The 17662-nt window shown below is 50.3% G+C and overlaps 1 protein-coding gene across 1 annotated transcript in view; it reads right to left on the bottom strand.

The window, feature by feature from the left end:
- The window catches only part of CDH23 (cadherin related 23), a 180299-nt gene that overhangs the window by 92465 nt on the left and 70172 nt on the right, over positions 1-17662 (bottom strand). Inside the window, exons 6-8 of the mRNA XM_050305693.1 lie at positions 14974-15168; positions 10934-11062; positions 4143-4221 (exon numbers count right to left, since the gene is read on the bottom strand). Coding sequence (XP_050161650.1) covers positions 4143-4221; positions 10934-11062; positions 14974-15168 — 403 coding nt within the window. The remainder of the gene's footprint in view (positions 1-4142; positions 4222-10933; positions 11063-14973; positions 15169-17662) is intronic.

Here is a 17662-nt window from a genome sequence, read left to right as displayed (position 1 = left end):
CACCCTGGCAGTTCACCGAGCGAGTCGAATGTGGGAAAAATCTGGCACAATGCAGACAACGGGAACATTAACATGAGCAGGCCCCATTTCCAAGGATTCTCCCTGATGTCCACTTTAAGGGACTCAGGGAAGTGGTTTGCTTTGCCCTGTCTTCTTGTCAGCAGCTGAGGGCTCAGAGACTTCTTTGGCCCCTTAACCTTGCCTCAAGGGTTCGTGCTGCACTTTCCAAAGGAAGGAAGCAGGGCACTCTGGATCTGTTAAGACCACAGGAAACATGTTCTGAGAGCTACTGCAGTGATTTTTATTTATATAAATTTATATAATTCATATATATATATTTAATATATATATATGACATTCTACTCCTTAGCAGATAATACAGAAGAAAGGCATATGACAATTCTTTTCAGCTTCCCTCTCGCTTTTGTAACTCACACTTATATTGCACTGTGCAGATAACGATTTTTAATTCACCCTCCCACTGGGATGCGCCAGCTTTAGGAAGGGAGCACTTTGCCAGAAACTGCATCAATCTCCTAAATCAATCCACTTTAGGGGAAAATAAACCCCACTGTAAAGCTCTGTGGATAGCCCTGAGGACCAGCTCACTGACCGAAAGCCTCACGCTCGCTCCCCTCTCTCCTGAAGGACTTTCCAAGCCCCAGGAAGGACGTATGGATTGCCCTTGTGCAATCCCCCGTTGCCCATCCATCACCACACCTGAAATGTGTCAGGCAGGCAGAGACTGACATTCGAGACCCTTTCCCCTGGGTTAACCCCTCAGTGCCCGCACAAGCAGCACAGGTCACCTTCACATCCTCATGCCAGGAGTCTCCTGGCTATCCTGGAAATCAGCAAAGCCCAAAGTTTACCACGAGCGAGCTACGTGTGAGACAATACATTTTCCTAATAAGAGCTCGCGGGCCAGAGCCTCCTCCTGCCTATTAATTAAATTGCTGTTTAACTCCCAATAAAAACCCTTCCCTTGGAGAGCCAGAGGATTCCCCGTGCCCCAGGCGATGTGCAGCGGTAGCAAACGTGAAAACACAGTGCCGACTGCAGGGCTGATCCTGCCGAGAGCACCGGGGCCCTCCGGCTTCCACCGGGAAAATCAATCTCCGTTAGCCCGGAGAGTTCCCCTAAATGAAAAGTCTTATCTAGAACAGGTCGTGTTATACAACAAGTCACTCGCTTTGCCTGGGAAATGAAAGATGATGAGGCAGAGTCCCCGGTACAGAGGCTATCTCCATAAATCTGCCAAAAAGGAACTGTGGATTACTTTGCTGGATTAATTATCTGTCCTTCAAACAGAGTCCTGACCTCAGCGGCTGAGCATCTCCAACCTGTCAAAGCAGCTGGGGAGGGAGGGCTTTCACAGGGCTCTGGCCACGGGCTGCCTGCACCCACGGAAAAAGCAGCAGGAACACCCCTTGGAGCGATGGGATCCCCATCACTGAACAGCCTGTCGGCAGGAGGGGTGTGAATGGAGAGCTTTTAATTTGCGTGTCTTCTTCGACTGAGTCTTTTCCAGGGCGGTGAGCCTGCTCCTTGTAAAGTGTGGGGCAAAAAAAAGTACATCTCCCTGCGGCTGAAACACTCTGATGGGAAGGAGAGGGGAGAAACAACTGAATGGCTTTTCCCGATTAGGTATGGAAATTATTCCCAGTGCACCCAGGCAGGCCCAGGTGTCCAAGAGGACAACTAGCCAAAGCCAGGGCACACCTAGACCAGCGCTCCTCCAGCATTTCAGCCTTAACAGCTTTGTAAGCTGGAGGCATAAAGTTAGATCTTAAGTCTTATTTTATGTGGTTATGGTTAATCTTTTAGTTTTATTGTGTTCCTGTCGCAGGAGGACCTTGTGCTGGAGATAGCTGTATAAATAAGAGCTGCTGCAGTACATCCCAAGGGATGGAGCCGGATAGGACAGCGGCAATTCCAAATTAATTTTTATACCCCACCTCCAAATCATATCAAAGCTTTAGATATTAACACCAAAGGAATGATAAACGGCCGGGTTTGCTCCTCAGCTCTCTCACTGCTGTACATTCAAGCCCAAAGGGTAAAATCAGACCAGGCAGGTGCCAACCCTGTGCCCAAAAACCTGGGAGAGCCAGGGAAAGGCATCGCCCTTCCCTGCAGGGAAATGGGAGCAGCACCACTGTCACCTCCCCTCCTGGGAGGCAGCTGAGGAGCCAGGTATAATCACCACCTCCACTGGCCACTTTCACTTTTGCTTATGGTCAGTTTCTAATTTAATTTGCTTCCCCGTTCCCACATGTTAGGCCTTTTTTTAGTGTTTTTTTTTTTATTTCTTTTGCAAAATTGCCATAAAAAATTTCCAGCTCAGGCACAAAAATCTGCTCGCTGACCTTTACCGTCATGATTGAGGATAATGAGAAATTAATTAGGCTTTACCTGGCTGCCAAAAAAAAGCGGCCTGCCTTGGGTGAGCAGGATTTTGGAAGCACATTAGATGCCAGTCCCATGTCTGGACTCTCAGGTCCATCCACCACCCCTCCTCTACAAGACCCTAGAGCTGACAGGAGAAGGACTCCCGGTCAGTTAAGGAAAACACTCTGCAATTCTCATGTTTTTGCAAAAAAATAATAGTGCAGAGTAGTTTAATCACTCTTCGATATGTTCTGCCTGATTCTCCGGTTCGAGAGCTGCCCCCCACCAGGCAGGACTGGGGGCAGGGACTGAACCCTTGGCATACACAAGCAGGCTCAAGGCTGTTCGCAGTGATCTGCCTGCATGTCTCTCCACATTCCACTGCCACCCAGATCCCAGAGCATTCTGGTTCCCTGCCACTGCCCCACTGCCCACCCAGGATAGCCAGGCAATTTTACCATCCTCACCACAATTCAGCAGCCTCTGCAAAATTAGATTGATGTTCCAGTCCTGTCTCCAGTGAAAAAGATCCTGTACCAGCCAAAAGAAAGTCCCAGCTGCACTTTGGCCAGTTGATACCCACAATCTGGGAGAATCTCTCGAGTAAATTGAAGAGGGTATTAGAGGAATAAATAATCCTTGCATCTTCAAAGGCAGAACGACATGGACACTTGCAGCCAGGATCAGTGGACTTGAAAGTCAGGGTGAAATCACCTTGACCCCTGAGGTTGATTAAAGAGGGTTTGAAATGGCTGGGCTTTAAGGAACAGAGACTGGGAAATTATTTTCACACGTGTAGCTCTGAGGAGCTGCCAGCCAGCACCCAAGCATGTGGCACAGCAGGGAGGGGAGGCACTGCTGCCATTTCTTGCTGGGAAGAACCCCCCTCAAAAGCAAAGCCAGGAACAGGATTATAACCCAGACCCACCATGCTGGTCCCTCATGCCTGGGTTATCCTGAGTAGTCTGTCTGTCCTCACCAAAGCAGTGTGTGAGTGCAGCCCAACGAGCATCAGAGTCTGCCTGGGGTATGGCAGAGACCACTGATCTCAAGGCATCGTGAATGAGTCACATCCAACCCCAAAAACTGGCCTTTCCTTACAGCAGCTATGTTTTATCTGGAAATGCCTGCCCAGTTTGCCCTGCTCCTGGCTCAGTTGCAGTCAGCAGAGGTCCCCAAGCCAAAGGAACCAAAGGAGCCAAGCACTGCCAAGTGAGGATCCACGGGGAGCCAGCTACAGCAGTTGCAGCAATCCATTCCCCCACCCTGGGAAGGATTCCTGGCCTTCAGAGCCACTCTGCAAAGGCAGGATCAATCCATCTGCTTGTCAGAAGGCAAAAACCCAACATCACTTTAGTTAAGCTTTGTTCTCCACCTCTGCACCCTCACGGGTCCAGCCCTTGCATCCCAGCTTCTGAAGCTTTTGGGAAACACCCCAGAAACCACCAGGAGCCATCCAGCCTGTAACCAGCGCCACTCTCTCCTGAACACAAAATCTCCTCCATGGCACTGTGTGAAGCTGAGCCTCTTGTGGCTCATCATTAGGAACACCAAAGGTTTCAACACGACAATATTGTCAAATTTGCCTTGAGCGACCTGGTCTACGGAAGGTGTGTCTGGTCACGGCGGGTGGGTTGCAATGAGAGGATCTTTAAGGTCACTTCCAGCCCAGGATTCCACGATTTCCCAGGTACGGGATGTGCCTTACTGCGGGGTTAGCTCCTCCATCCCCAGTGCCCCCCAGGACTCACCTGAGACGATGGTGTAGCCGATGCCGCGGGGACGGCCCTTGTCCTGGTCGATCGCCGTGATCATCCGCACGGTGGTGCCCTGGGGAGGGACAAGGGACAGGTGTCACAGCCACCCTGGACAACCACAGGACACAGCCACCACTGCTGCAGCCCCTGGGGTGTCCCGACAAGGCACCTCCCCTGTTACCACAGGGTGAGTGCTTGGGATATCCTGTCCCAGGACACGGAAAAGTCCCACCAACCGCCTCGCGAGGCAGTTCAGGCTCACCACCCATCGCTCGTGTGTGAGCTGCAGAGCTTTGCTAACCCACCCCAGGATGGAGCTGGGGATGCTGAAGGGGACACCCTGGTCAAGCACCACCAGACTCCATCCCTGTGCTGCTCATCCCCTGCCCAGAGGACCAGAGTCATATCTGAAGCAGGGTCAACGTGGTAAGCACAGCTATCAGTCCTCGAGGAAGAAGAGGAAGGAGAAACTGAAGGTGCAGCACAAGCCTCCTCACAGCTTCACAGCTGGCAGGCAACAGCATGTGCTCCTCTGCCATGGGGATTTTCACTCTGCAGTGCCTCAAGAACCAAAGGCAACAATTCCCTCTCACCACAACCTTCAACACTGGTCACTACAATAGTTTTATCCACCGCTGGCTTCCCAGTTTCAACCTGTCCCCTTCTCCCTGTGTTCTTCAAATGAGGCACCCCAAGCAGCATAGGATGCTCACACTGGCCAACTGCATAACTGAACTGCAGAGATTTTAACTGACACCTTCAAGGAGGAGGAGGAGGAGGGTTGGACAGATGCTAAGAATCAGGAATTGCCCACAGGCAGGAGATTCTGCAGCTGCCAGCTCACCCACTCCTCCTCCATCCTGCAGGACAGACTGCTTCTGCAGCCCAGCAGAAAGATCTGAGAGTCCTCCCAAAAACCCACCAAAGCACATAAAAGTGACCCAAAATTCTTGTTTAGTTCTTGAAAATAAAAACACCACACCGCTTGTGTCAACTCCGTAAGTCAACCTCCCCCCGCCGCAGTGCAGTGAGCCCCTGTGAATACCAACACACACGCACGCCCGTAATTAATGTACTGTGAAAAAATTTACAACTCAGCTGCTCTTGTTTTCACTGGCTTATTAACAGTGGCGGAAAGCAGCACATTTTTTTATTATTATTATGTTTTCCCCCCCCTGAAAGGAAATGTCAGCAGAGAGGTTTGCACGTGTAACGAGGGAGCAGAGCGGGTCGGCAGCCCCGTGTTTGCCCCTCAATCCATCAGCTGGAAGGCCAAAGGGAAAGCCAAAGTGGCAGAAACATCACCGGTGGAAAACAGGGACTCACCGTCTTCCCTGGCTTCCAGGTTCGTGCCCCTGTGGGCTCAATGCCGCTGCTGGCCATAAAGCAGGCTCCCAGGGCCAGGCAGGCTGCCCGTTCCCTGATCTCTGAGGGCATTCCAACAGAGTCCTTAAGTAAATCCATGTTATTAACCGAGAACATTAGCCATAAATCCCAGGTCACCGGCCTCGGAGCGGCGCTCGGCTGGTGAGGCTCAGCAGCCACCTGAAGAGCCTCTAAATCACTGACAATAACTGTGCTTTCCAAAGGAGCACGGACAGATAAAAAGAAAACTGGGAAAAGAGCAGATGGGAAGGCAGAACAGGGGATGCGGAAAGGAGTGCAGGGGAAAACAGAGATGAAAAAAAAAAAGGGGCAATGCAAGCCAGTGTGCTCTGTCCCACTTTACTCTTGCTTGTATTATAATTTATACTCTATACAGAGAATAATATATATCATATATATTATTGAATTATAAATTGTGTATTGTATTTTATACTATTATATATATTATACAGTCTGTATTAGATTGTCTAGTATTGTATTATATAGCCTATGTTGTATTATATATAATAATCATATTCAGCAGAATTAAACCTCATCCAAGCTTTAATATCCCATCCCCACAGGGCAGATCTGAGCTCCCTCTGCTCCCTGGCAAACCAGGAGCTCCTCTACAGAAGGGAAGTGGGTGAAGGCACTGGGCCTGTCTGACAGCTCGCTCATTACCTGTCAGACAGCTCAGGAGCAGCCTGGAATGGGAATTGTGTCCCGCTGTGCACGCAGGACAGAGGAAAGGAGCTGCAGGAGAGGGCAGGGCTCCTGCCATGGCTGGGGAATAGCAATGGGCTGCCTTATCTGCAGGAGAGGCCCCTCCTGCAGGAGCCAGGGGGAAGAAGAGCTGTTGGGAGAGATAAAAGGATGAGCGTGGATGTGGCAGCAGGGAAAGTTTGGGAGGGGTGGAGGGGGAATCTCATTCGGATATCTCAGCAGCGCGTGCCATGGAGATGCCCACAGGGAAGAAATTATCCAGACATTTGATCCCAGGAACGAGGGCTATGAGAGGCCATGCTGAGGTTCATCCTGTCCTTGGTAAGCTTGTGATGATGGCTATCAGGCTGCTGGCGTTCGACGTTGGGTCTCCCCCTGTTCTCCTCACAGCCCCGTGTTTCCCCTCCTTCTCCACAAGCCTCTTCACCAGCCCCTCCTGGGGATGAGCCACACGTCACCAGAGACCAAGAAACACATGCTGGAGTGGTGCTGAGCTCCCTGCTGTTCATGGATGCTGTTCCCTGGAACCATGGCGAGGGCGGGGATCTGGGCACCTCTTCACATCCCACCTGGTTTCCATCCATCCTCACAGGTCCTTCACAAGACCCTTCCAGTATCCACAAGCCTGGCAGATGCCAGTTCCTGGGGATGGATGATCCCTCCCTGAGCATCCACAGTGTTTGGGAGCAACCTTGATCCTTCTGGGGAAGGCGCTGGACAAGTGCCCCAGGGTAGGCACGACGTTTATCCACGCCACTGGTGGCAATCACTGCCTTCATGGTGAGGAAGCATTCCCACTCAGCACGGGTTGGAGTGAGAGGATGTGACGCAAAATGTGGTGCTACACACAGGCTACACTCACTGCTTTGGTACCTGTGACGGCCACGAAGTGCTTTGCCCACCACACCAGCAGGCATAACCACCCAGAGAGGAGAGGCTGGAAGTGGGAAAACAGCCCAAACAAACCAAACCCCTCATTTCAGCCGTACCACGATGGCAAAGATCGTCCTCTCGCAAACCACGCCTCAACGATTCCCACTTTCTCTCCCAAAATCCTACTGGACCACATCACTATTCCTTTCACTGTCCATGTCTTGGTGTCTTCTGCTTACTCACAGAAATCCCAGGCTGACTTCCAGTGCCAATAGCTCTGCCCTGAGGTATTTGTGGCATGAACCTGCAGCTCCTGGGAAGTCCCAAATATTCCTGATTTTTCTTAAAACAAGTCACAACTCACCTACCTACTGCAGACAACGGTGGTTGCAGGGAGAGGGTTTGGCTGGCGGTACAGAGAGAACAGAATAACCCTCTCCCTCTAGGGAAGGAGGAAGGAGGTTTATAAAAGTAATAATCTGGGAAAGCCTATGCTTAAAAAAAAGGCAAAGAAAATAAAGAATGGCACATTATCCAAACAAAATCTGAGGGTTTTTTGAAGAGGGGCAGGGGTAAATCAATCCTTTTTTAATAAAACCCTGAGCTTTTAATAAAGTGTTCACACTGATGGGCTGGAAATATTGTAAGAAAGAATTAACTCGGAGCTATTGAGACTCTAGGGCAAAAATAGCACCGATTCTACATTATTTCTTCAACCCAAGGAGTTTCCGAGGAGGAGGGGGATGGTGCTGAAGAATTAAAACTGTTTTAATGATATCTGACACACAGCTGTACCATCCTATCAACAAGGGAATACAACTGCTGGGCTTGGGACCAAGTGCCAACAGGATCTGCCTCCACTCTCACCTTCACATGGCTCCCTGTGGGATGAAGCACATGTTCACAGGCATCAGCTTGTCTTCAAGGCAGTGGATTTCTCCTCTCTCTCCCCCAAAGTGAAGCTGTGGTGCTGCCTGGACCGTGCCCCAGCTGAGGTGCAAAAGCAGGGGACATGGAATCACAGAACCCTTTGAGTTGAAAAAGCCCTCTGAGATCACCGAGTCCAGCTGTTCCCCCTGCACTGCCAAGGCCACCACTAAACCACGTCCCCAAGTGCCACATCCACGTGTCTTTTTAAGTCCCTGCAGGCATGGTGACTCCACTGCTTCCCTGGGCAACCTGTTCCGGGGCTTGACAAGCCTTTCAGTGACATTCAGCATCAACCAGCGCACAGATGCGGTGAGGACAGCCACCCAAAAAAACACTCTCGAGGATGAAAAACACGCCGCCGAGCTTTGCCACAGCTGCAGGCAGCTTTGGTGCACTCAGGTGCCCTGGGAGAGATGTCTGAGCCATGCTGGGATGATAAACAACATCAAGAAAGAAGATACAACACCTCCAGGGACAGCGGAGTCTCTCCCCGCTGTGTCCTCTTCCTTTGCCCGATAAGAAACTGCTTTATTCTCAGTGTCAGAATAAGCACCTGCCCAAAACACTTCTAAATTATGCTTCCAGATCCCGGCCTGAGAAAAATGAGAGCTACAACAGCACTTCTCTCCCCTCTCGTGCCCCTCCACCCCTTTTTCTTCTTCTTCTCTTACAGGATTAGGGACTTGAAAGGCGAAGCGCAGCCCAGCGTTGCAGCAGGAGGAGGAGGAGGGGGGAGGGCTTCAGAAAGCTGCCACGGCAAAAAAAATCCCATTTCTCACTTCTTAATTCCAGTCAATTCCAGTCAAAGGGCTGATAGAGATCTGTTTGCGGTAATTTGCTGCAGTTTATCCACTCTTTTCACCTTCTATCGGCTCTTCACTGCCGGGCTGGCTGACATGCTGTTACTCGAGTGAGGAAATTAAAATTTGATGCAATAATCCCAAATAAGAAGGATTTTATTAGGTAATGTATACACTTTAGATGAGGTATTCTCGGCCTGATACACTGATAGAGGAACACAGACACGCTGTGCACCACAGATAAAAAGAGAGGCAAGAGAGACAGGGAGTGGGCGGGTGGAGCAGCGGTGAGGCCCTGCTCCGTAGAGCTGGGGCTGGGATGGAAGAGCTCGAGCACATTTTGACCTGCTGAGTCCAATGTCAGGGTAAACATCACCCAAAAATGCACTGCAGCCTGTTGGCTTGACCTGCAGGCCTGGTTTTGGACAGCTGCCGGCCAAGCCCAGACTCCTCATCCAAATTTGTTGTTATCATTTTGATAACCAAGATGTTCTCTCACTCCATGCATGCAACAGGCTCCCTTGAGGCAGAGCTGATGAGACTTCCAGGGGTAGACAAAATCTGCACATAGTTAACAGTTGGACTTGATGATCTTCGAGGTCTTTTCCAGCCTAAATGACTTTTGTGTTAAAACCCCACACCCTGGTTTCAGCAGGGGAGTTTCTTCCGGGAAGGCTGGTCCAAACCAGAGAGTGATACCACTCAAAGCAGCCCTCAACATTCTGAAATCTTCCTCCTCACCGTGTCTCTGGTGTCACCTATCCATCTTGGACACCTCATTCATTGCACGTTGCCAGAGAGAAATTAAAATCTCTAAACCTGCCAGAAAAGTGCTGCCTGGTGAGCACTCCTTCCTTCACTTCCTACATCAGGGTTACACTGCTGTTATTTGCTGCTTTCCCTACTGCAAACAGTGTATGTTCCGGGAATAACTTGTCGGTGCATCAACACAAAGAGATCTTTGAGCCTTAAAAATATATTATTTTTATTTGAAGGGGATCCCCTTTCCTGGATACCAGGTCACTCCATGAAGGTAATGCTGTCTACAATTTTTTATACTCGTGGATCTTCCATTTCTTTAATTACATCTAAGGCTTTTTTTCCTCCTAGTTAAAGCTGATCTAAGTTGTGGGGTTTTTTTATTTCCCTGCCCACGCCAGAAACACACCCTAATCTCAACAAAGTTTTCACTTTGTGCAAGCAATTCATTAATAAGCCAATTTTTGGCCATCTCTGGGCCAGCAGATGGGTAATGTGCTGTCTGACCACAGGATTTGGAACAGCAGGACTCAGTCCTACTGATCCAGCACTCTCCATGTCAGGGTTTTGCTCCAAAGTGAATAAAAAGGAGTTCCCTCCTCCACTGTGTGAACTGAGCCATCAGGCATTTGGGATCCCAGAGTCGTTACGGGATGCACACGTGGTGTGGGCACACACCATGCCACTGTTTTAAGGCAGAAGGTTTTTCCATCCATACACAAAAACTTTTCCCTACAGGCAAAGTGATGGGATGCACAGCTGTGCCTCGGGAAGGTGGATGCTGCTGGGGAGGGCTGGTGCTTGGGCTGAAGGTCCTGGGCACCCTTGCTGGGAGCAGAGCAATCAGCTCCCAAAGCCCTGATGTCTGCTGTGTGTGTGGGGGGGAAGAAAAACCCCATCCCTGCTGTATTTAGTGACTGGGAGACGTTTTTCCACAAACAGCGAGTTTGCTGACAAACCGAGTTTCAGAAGAACTAAAATGATTGGATCAATTTGGCAAAACCTGGGGGAAAAGACTCAAAGTGCTGAAATGGCTGATGATTCTGGCATTTTCAAAACTGCCTCATTTCAGGAGCAGTTTAAATTTTCCTTCAATTCCTCTATGGGAAATGGCATGCAGATAGACCGTGGGGAGGGAAACGGGGTGACCGGCTGCTACGAACAGCCTTTGTAATACTACAGAAAAAAAAGCTCAGGAAAATATTTGGCTTGGGGTTCAGCCTTCCTAAACCCCCCTTGCTTAGGCAAAATGTTTTGGAGCTGGCTGGAAACAACGTTGTTTCAGAAAGAAACCCCGTGGTCCTGCCTGTCAGAGCGAAGCCCAGCCCTTACCGGAGGCGAGTTCTCGTAGATGTTGGTGCTGTAGGGCAGGTTGATGAAGATGGGGTCCATGTCCTGCACGTCCGTGATGGTGATGGCCAGGTTGGCCAGAGTAGACAGCGGCTTGTTTTTATCTTGGTCCTTGAAAAAATGAGGGGCGGGGAGGAGAGAGAAAGGATTTCTATCACAAACACAGAATTATTCAGCAGCATTAAGTCTCCTGCAGCTGTAGTCAGGCCAGAATATCTGAATAGTGCAGGTAATCATCTCTTTTTTCAAGCTACCTGCTGGAATTATTGTCCACTGCGCCTCCCTCTAAGCTGAAACACAATATGCATTTCATTCCAGCATCAGCCCTTTAAAATAAAGCAAACACCAATTTAGTTTTCATCACATTTTGAGTGAAAACGCAGCAACACTGTTCAAAATATACTTCAAAACATAAATCCCCTCCTAAAACAGACACAGCCCAGGGTACCTCTGTGTGGTGAGCCCCAGGGGTGGCTGCCAGCAGTGTCTCACACCAGCACATCATAGCAGTGTCCCATACTCACCAGTGCTGACGCCTCAGCACAGCCTGGGCTCCATCAGCTGGAACATGGCCCAAGTCCAACAGTTCCCTCGTGTTCCCAACTGCTCTTCCAAACCCCATGGGCTGCCTTGGATAGCAGCTTTATTCTCTTCTGTATTTGCTGCTCCAAGCTCTGGCAGAGGGTACATACACCCAGTGCTGCTCCTGGGTTTGTAGGATGCCCGGGCTCTCACACCGAAGGCAGAGTGGAAACCCTGGGCCGCAGGATTCACCCCCACAATAACAACATCCTTTCTCCTGGGCTGCTGCAAACCTCTCCCCTCCTACCTTGCTTGGGGACTGGCAGGATCGAGGTGGCCATCCTCCCTGCTCTGCCAAGCAGGTCACAAGCAAGCAGAGATCTCAGAAGGACCAGTGGTGGCCCTTGAACAATGCAATGCTCCGAGCAGGACCATCAGTACCCTGGGGCTCTGGGACCACCCAGCACCAGAAGGACCTGCACCTGCTGAAGGGAGTCAAGAGGAGGCCACAAAGATGCTCTAAGGGCTGGAGCCCCTGTGCTGTGTAGCCAGGCTGGGAGAGCTGGGGCTGTTCACCTGGAGAAGAGAAGGCTCTGGGGACACCTTAAATCCCCTTCCAGTGCCTAAAGAGGCTCCAAGAGGGCTGGAGAGGGACTTAGGACAAGGGCCTGGAGGAACAGGAGAAGGGAGCATGGTTTCCCACTGCCAGAGGGCAGGGTTAGATGGAATATTAGGAAGATTGGATTAGATTAGACAGTACGAAGAAATTTTTGCCAGTGAGGGTGGGGAGGCCCTGGCACAGGTTGCCCAGAGAAGCTGTGGCTGCCCCATCCCTGGAAGTGTTCAAGGCCAGGTTGGATGAGGCTTGGAGCAACCTGGGATAGTGGAAGATATCCCTGCCCATGGCAAGGGTTTGGACTAAATGACTTTTAAATGTTCCTTCCAACCCAATCCATTCCATGATTCTATGATCATCTCCCTTTCACCCCATCACATCCCACCAGGATGGAGCCTCAAGCACTTTCCCAAAGCAAGAGCCTTTCCCAGCAGCCAATCCCACAGCAGTAGGCATTGCCACCAGCTTCTCCTGGCAGTGCCCTGCTGCCAGTGCTTTTCTTGCTGAAGACTCATCCCATGAGTGCTCAAAAGTGGCCCCAATGCCCACAGCCCTTTGCTAAAAGCGCAGGAACAAAGGGAGAGCACATGAAGGGAAGGAAATCAATCTCTCCTTACCCCCAATCAAGCACTGTGCTGGAAAGCAACCATTAGAGGTTACCACACACTCCTGCAAAGCGGCTCTGAGCAGCAGCAAAGGCTGATTGCCAGAAGATTAATGTTAATTTAAACCGTATTCAACAACACAGTTTGTACATTATCCTCTTAACCCGCGGGCCTCAGCGTTCAGGGCCCGGATGGAGGCTTATTTCTGACTCCACTCTGCTGTTAGTGTTATCAGGTTGAAGTCCTTTGTTTCTTCAGATAATTTTCTTTCCCCTCCTCTTCACCTCTGAAATTTTGTTTGAGGCATCACAGATCACCGAAGAAGCGAGCACACTTCCAGTTCCCTCACTGACCATCTCTCCTGCCTCTGTCTGCCCTCGCTGCCTCCCTCCCTGGTGTGAAACGACTCCTGCCTTGCACCTGAGCTCCCCAGCTCTCCTTGCAGCCACCCTGAATTCACCATCAGCCCAGTTCCCACTTCTGGACCATGCAAACTCTTCATCAGGCAGACAAGAGACTGCATTTGCTCTTCCAGCTCCTGCTATGCTGGTGCGACTCTCATCCCTCTCCCCTGGCACAGCTTTGCCCCGGGGTTTCTCATCACTTCTCTTCTGGGGATTACTAGAACTGACCAAACCAAGGAGACATTCCCACAGCTGCCATTCAGCCCAGTTCACAGACTTAATATTTAAGTCCTTTTTCCCTGAGCTGGAAATCACTATGTGCCATGGGCACATAGAGCAAGTAACAGATTGCCGGGGAAGCTGTGGTTGCCCCACACCTGGGAGCATTCAAAGCCTGGTTGGACAGGGCTTGGAGCAACCTGGTCTAGTGGAAGGTGTCCCTACCCATAGTAGGGGAGTGGAATGAATTGAGCTTTAAGATCCCTTGCAATCCAAACCATTCTGTGATTCTCTGAAGTACCAGACATACCCCCATTTTATCCTTGCTGGTAACTGCACCTGGGATATGGGGCTAAATGGATCATCCTTGAGGAAATTAAGACTCATGGAAGAAAGTCCCTTTTCCATCAGGGATGATGTTTGGTCCCACATTTTCTAACCTGCCAGACAGTTCAACAGCACATCCCAGGAAAGTGTGCCAGCAACAGACACCGACAAGGAAACAAAGAGAGGCTCGCTTACCACTGGAATATTAAAAATAAAATGAGGTGTGTTTCAGAAAAAGAACAAGCTTCTGGGGGAGAATTCCACAGCCTGGAACATGCAGGGCTTGGGCTGAAAGGTTGCAGTGTTTGCCTGTGGCCCTGCAGTCTGCGAGTGCCCAGTCTTGGCACCGTGAAGAGCAAAGCAACCCTGCACAGCCCTCCCACGTCCTCCTGACATTTGTGGTTCTGCATCAAGACAATGATCTTGATTAAATCACATGCTTCAAGAGTTCTAGCCAGCTGCCTGCAGGGGTCACAGAGGGTTCCCCCCCCTCCTGAGTTTAGAGTTGGTCAGATGTGTTGTAGAGCTGAATCTCACCTTCTTCTGTTGCATCTCAGATGGGAAGGAGCCACCAGCCAGAGGCCCTGCTTGTGTGCTGCTCCACATCCTCAAAGCTCTCACTAGATTTAACACCAGGGAAGAAGTTTCCCATTCCTATGGGGCATGAATTTACCACGGTGGATGCATGTCCCAAGGGTCACCTCCCAGTATGATGGTGCTGATTACAATTAAGACCTTGCTTTCTCCTCTGTCCACCAAAATTTTAACTCTTGATGTCTAAGCTTCATACAGGTGAATAAACCATGATGTACAAGGAATGAGCCCAGAGGATTCAATGTACCAAAGAAATCCTTCCCTGGGAGGGTGGTGAGGCCCTGGCTCAGGTTGCCCAGAGAAGTTGTGGCTGCTCCATCCCTGGAAGTGTCCAGGGCCAAGTTGGATGGGGCTCTGGGCAATCTGATCTAGAGGAAGGTGTCCCTGCCCATGTCAGGGAGGTGGAATGAGATGGGCTTTAAGGTCCCTTCCAACTCAAACCATTCTGTGATTCTATGAATGGTCTGTATGGCTTGTACTGGGTTTCATCACCAAGGGAGCTGCTCCCCTTCATGCAGAAGCCCCTGACATGTCTGAGATGCTGTTGGAGAGGGGCAGCTGATTTGAAACCACCCAGGTACTGCACTGCTACAACATCTTGCTAAGTAGAAAACACTGGACGTGCCCAAGAAGGTGCCAGAGCAGGGCAATAAAATAAACGAGCAACAGCTCCTTCCCCGTTGCAGCCCCCGCAGACAGCACCTCCAGCCCTGCAGCAGCCAGAGGGGGACTCACCGTGGCGTTCACCTGGAGCTGGTAGGCCTGAGTCACCTCGTAGTCCAGCTCCCGGATCACCGACACGATGCCCCGGCCGCTGTCGATGGCGAAGAAGTTGGAAGGGGGCTGGAAGGAGTACAGCACGCTGCCCCCGGCCCCCTGGTCCGGGTCCGTGGCGTTCACGATGAAGATCGGAGTGCCCACCGGGGTGTTCTGGAAAGGCACAATGAGCGTCAGTAACACCGCACGCCTGCCCGTGTCCCCACCAAAACGCACACCAGCAATTTCCTCCGCCCGCCACAGGGAATTCCTGGAGACCCGACAACTTCAGTCCTGTATTTTCAGGACGTTTAGAAGTTATACAGATGCCTTCTTTATGACAGTATTGCAGGAGCTGTAATAGTTGTTACACACTTATAATAACAGTTATACAGCTGCGGTCAAGACGGCACTCTATCACAAACCCGTATTTTCCCAGGCATCCCAACTTTCCAGAAAAATTGCTCTCTTTGCTGAAACTTGTTTTCTGCCCAAAGGCGTTTTTATTTTTGACGCGGATTCCCTCAGGATTTTCACCACAAGGCATTAAGTGCAGGAAAGCTTCAGAAACAATAATAATAATAAAAAAAGGCATTAAATGCAACACAGAACTTAATGTTAAAAGTTGTAGTTTCCACAGCAACTACAACCTGGCCCGATTAACACAGGCATGAACAGTTACGTCGTCATAAATCTGGAACTAATCTACATGCATAAAATATGCAGCTGAGTGCACAAAATCAGCAATGGCAAGTGCAGTTTGGCACTTCTTATTGTTTAACTTCACAGCGGGGAGAACAATTATCCATTTTTGGTGGAACAGCTGCATGTTCCTATGCAAATCTTAAAATGCATATTCTTGTCTCTTTCCAAAGGCAAAAGCGCAGACAGACACGAGAAAAGGCTCTGCCGGGGCCCCAGGCTGCAGGTACAGATGGATCATGACACCTTGGGCATGTCCCCCTGCTTGTGACACAGTCACAGCCACGGGAAGGGGTGACAAGGAGCTAAACCTCAAAAGGGAAGACAGCAAAGGTCAGGAGCGAGGCCTGGCAGCGGCTGGTTATGGCCAGTTGGGATAATACGGATTATTTCTGCAAACCTCTCCCCAAGTCTCTGTGCTTTATTGTTAACTTCTTCCACACTAAATTATTCGTCCTCAGCTTACAGAGAAGTATCGTGAAGTGCTGAGAAGAAGGAGAGGAGGCATGAGGAGAGGCAGAGCTCAGAGGATGGGGCACTGCTTCCCAGAAAAACCTCGGTCAAAGATGAGCAACAAAACGGAGCCGTTCTCAGGTTTCTTGGGAACCACAAAGTTTGCAGGGAATCAAAGGCTGTCCCGGTCACCACATCCACTAGAAAACATGAGGAACCAGGGCTCCACGCTGGGAGATCTGATTTAGCCAGTTTAATGACACCAGCAAAGAACAAAAGCCTCTGAATTTCCCCGCCCTAAGGGCAGGTAGCAGGATTTTGCAGGAGCTTAGTCAGACAGAGCAAGGAACCCAGGGCACATTCTGCAACCCACACTGATGAATCCAGGCTCTGGACTCTCATCCCACGCACATCCCTCGTGCTTCCTGCCCTTGGATCCAGCCATGCAGCACCGCAGGGATGCTCTGACACCTGAGCTCACCTCAGGCTCCAGCAAAACTCTGCTTCCCTTTCATCAGTGTCGCTTCTGCCGAGGTGCGACAGGTCGCAGCTCCATCCTAGGTTTTTCATTTCCTTTCTTTTTTTCCCTCCTCTAAATCAAGCTGCTATAGAAAGCCTCGCAGGGCACGGCCTGAGGATTATTTTTTAAAGCGCCTTCAAGTTTTTTTGGTGATCAGCAGTCATAGAAGCATAAAAGATAGAGCTAGAAGGGACCTCAAAAAAAGAAACCTGTCTCCCTGCTACACCTAAATCATTCCCATCCTTAGAGCCTTCTAGTGATAGAGACACCACATCCTCCCCAGCCCATTTGTCCCAGAATTTTGCTGCCCTTTTCCTTACAGCTGCTCATTTTCTGGCATGCTGAACCATGATCTGCCCTGCTGCCATGTAAACCCTTGACTCTGTGCCACATGCACAGCAACTTAATCCTGGCTTGTGCATTTGAACTGCTCAGGAACCAGAATCTTGTCAGCTCAGGGCGGGTGTGTGTTGGGATGGAGAAGTCCTTCATGGGAGGCTGTGGTGAGTGTTTGCTTCCTGAGCACTCCCAAAACACCTTCTCAGACACAATTAGAGCATCTCCCACCCCCTCTTTTGGGCCACCTGCCTCCCCCAAGCCATCACCAGCTGGGAACAGCTCCAGGGCATCCACAGCCTTCCTCCTGAGGCTTCCAGGGCACTGCTTCCACCACTGCACCCAACATGCTCCAACAACTCCCTTCTCAAATTCCTTCCCAGAGCCACTGAAGGTATCAATGTCCTGACACAGAGCCTTAGAAATTAACCATTAACAGGGAGAGGCAGCAAAGGAGTAGACGATGGGTTGCACTGAGGGGTCTGGGGCATATTGTCCCCGGGAATAATAATATTCATATGGATAAAGCTGGCCTTGATGAATATGTTTCCTCCTCTTTTTAAGTGCCCCTAGCCACTCCTTTTAACATGCAAATCCGCTCTGGTCACCCGTGATTAGGGGGCTGCTCGTCTGGCTGCAAAAGAGGAGAGCTTGATT

This window comes from Myiozetetes cayanensis, unplaced genomic scaffold (genome assembly GCF_022539395.1).
Source record: "Myiozetetes cayanensis isolate MyiCay16 unplaced genomic scaffold, myiCay2020 scf10, whole genome shotgun sequence".
NCBI classification, from domain to species: Eukaryota; Metazoa; Chordata; class Aves; order Passeriformes; family Tyrannidae; genus Myiozetetes; species Myiozetetes cayanensis.
This window is presented reverse-complemented; position numbering and strand designations above follow the sequence as displayed.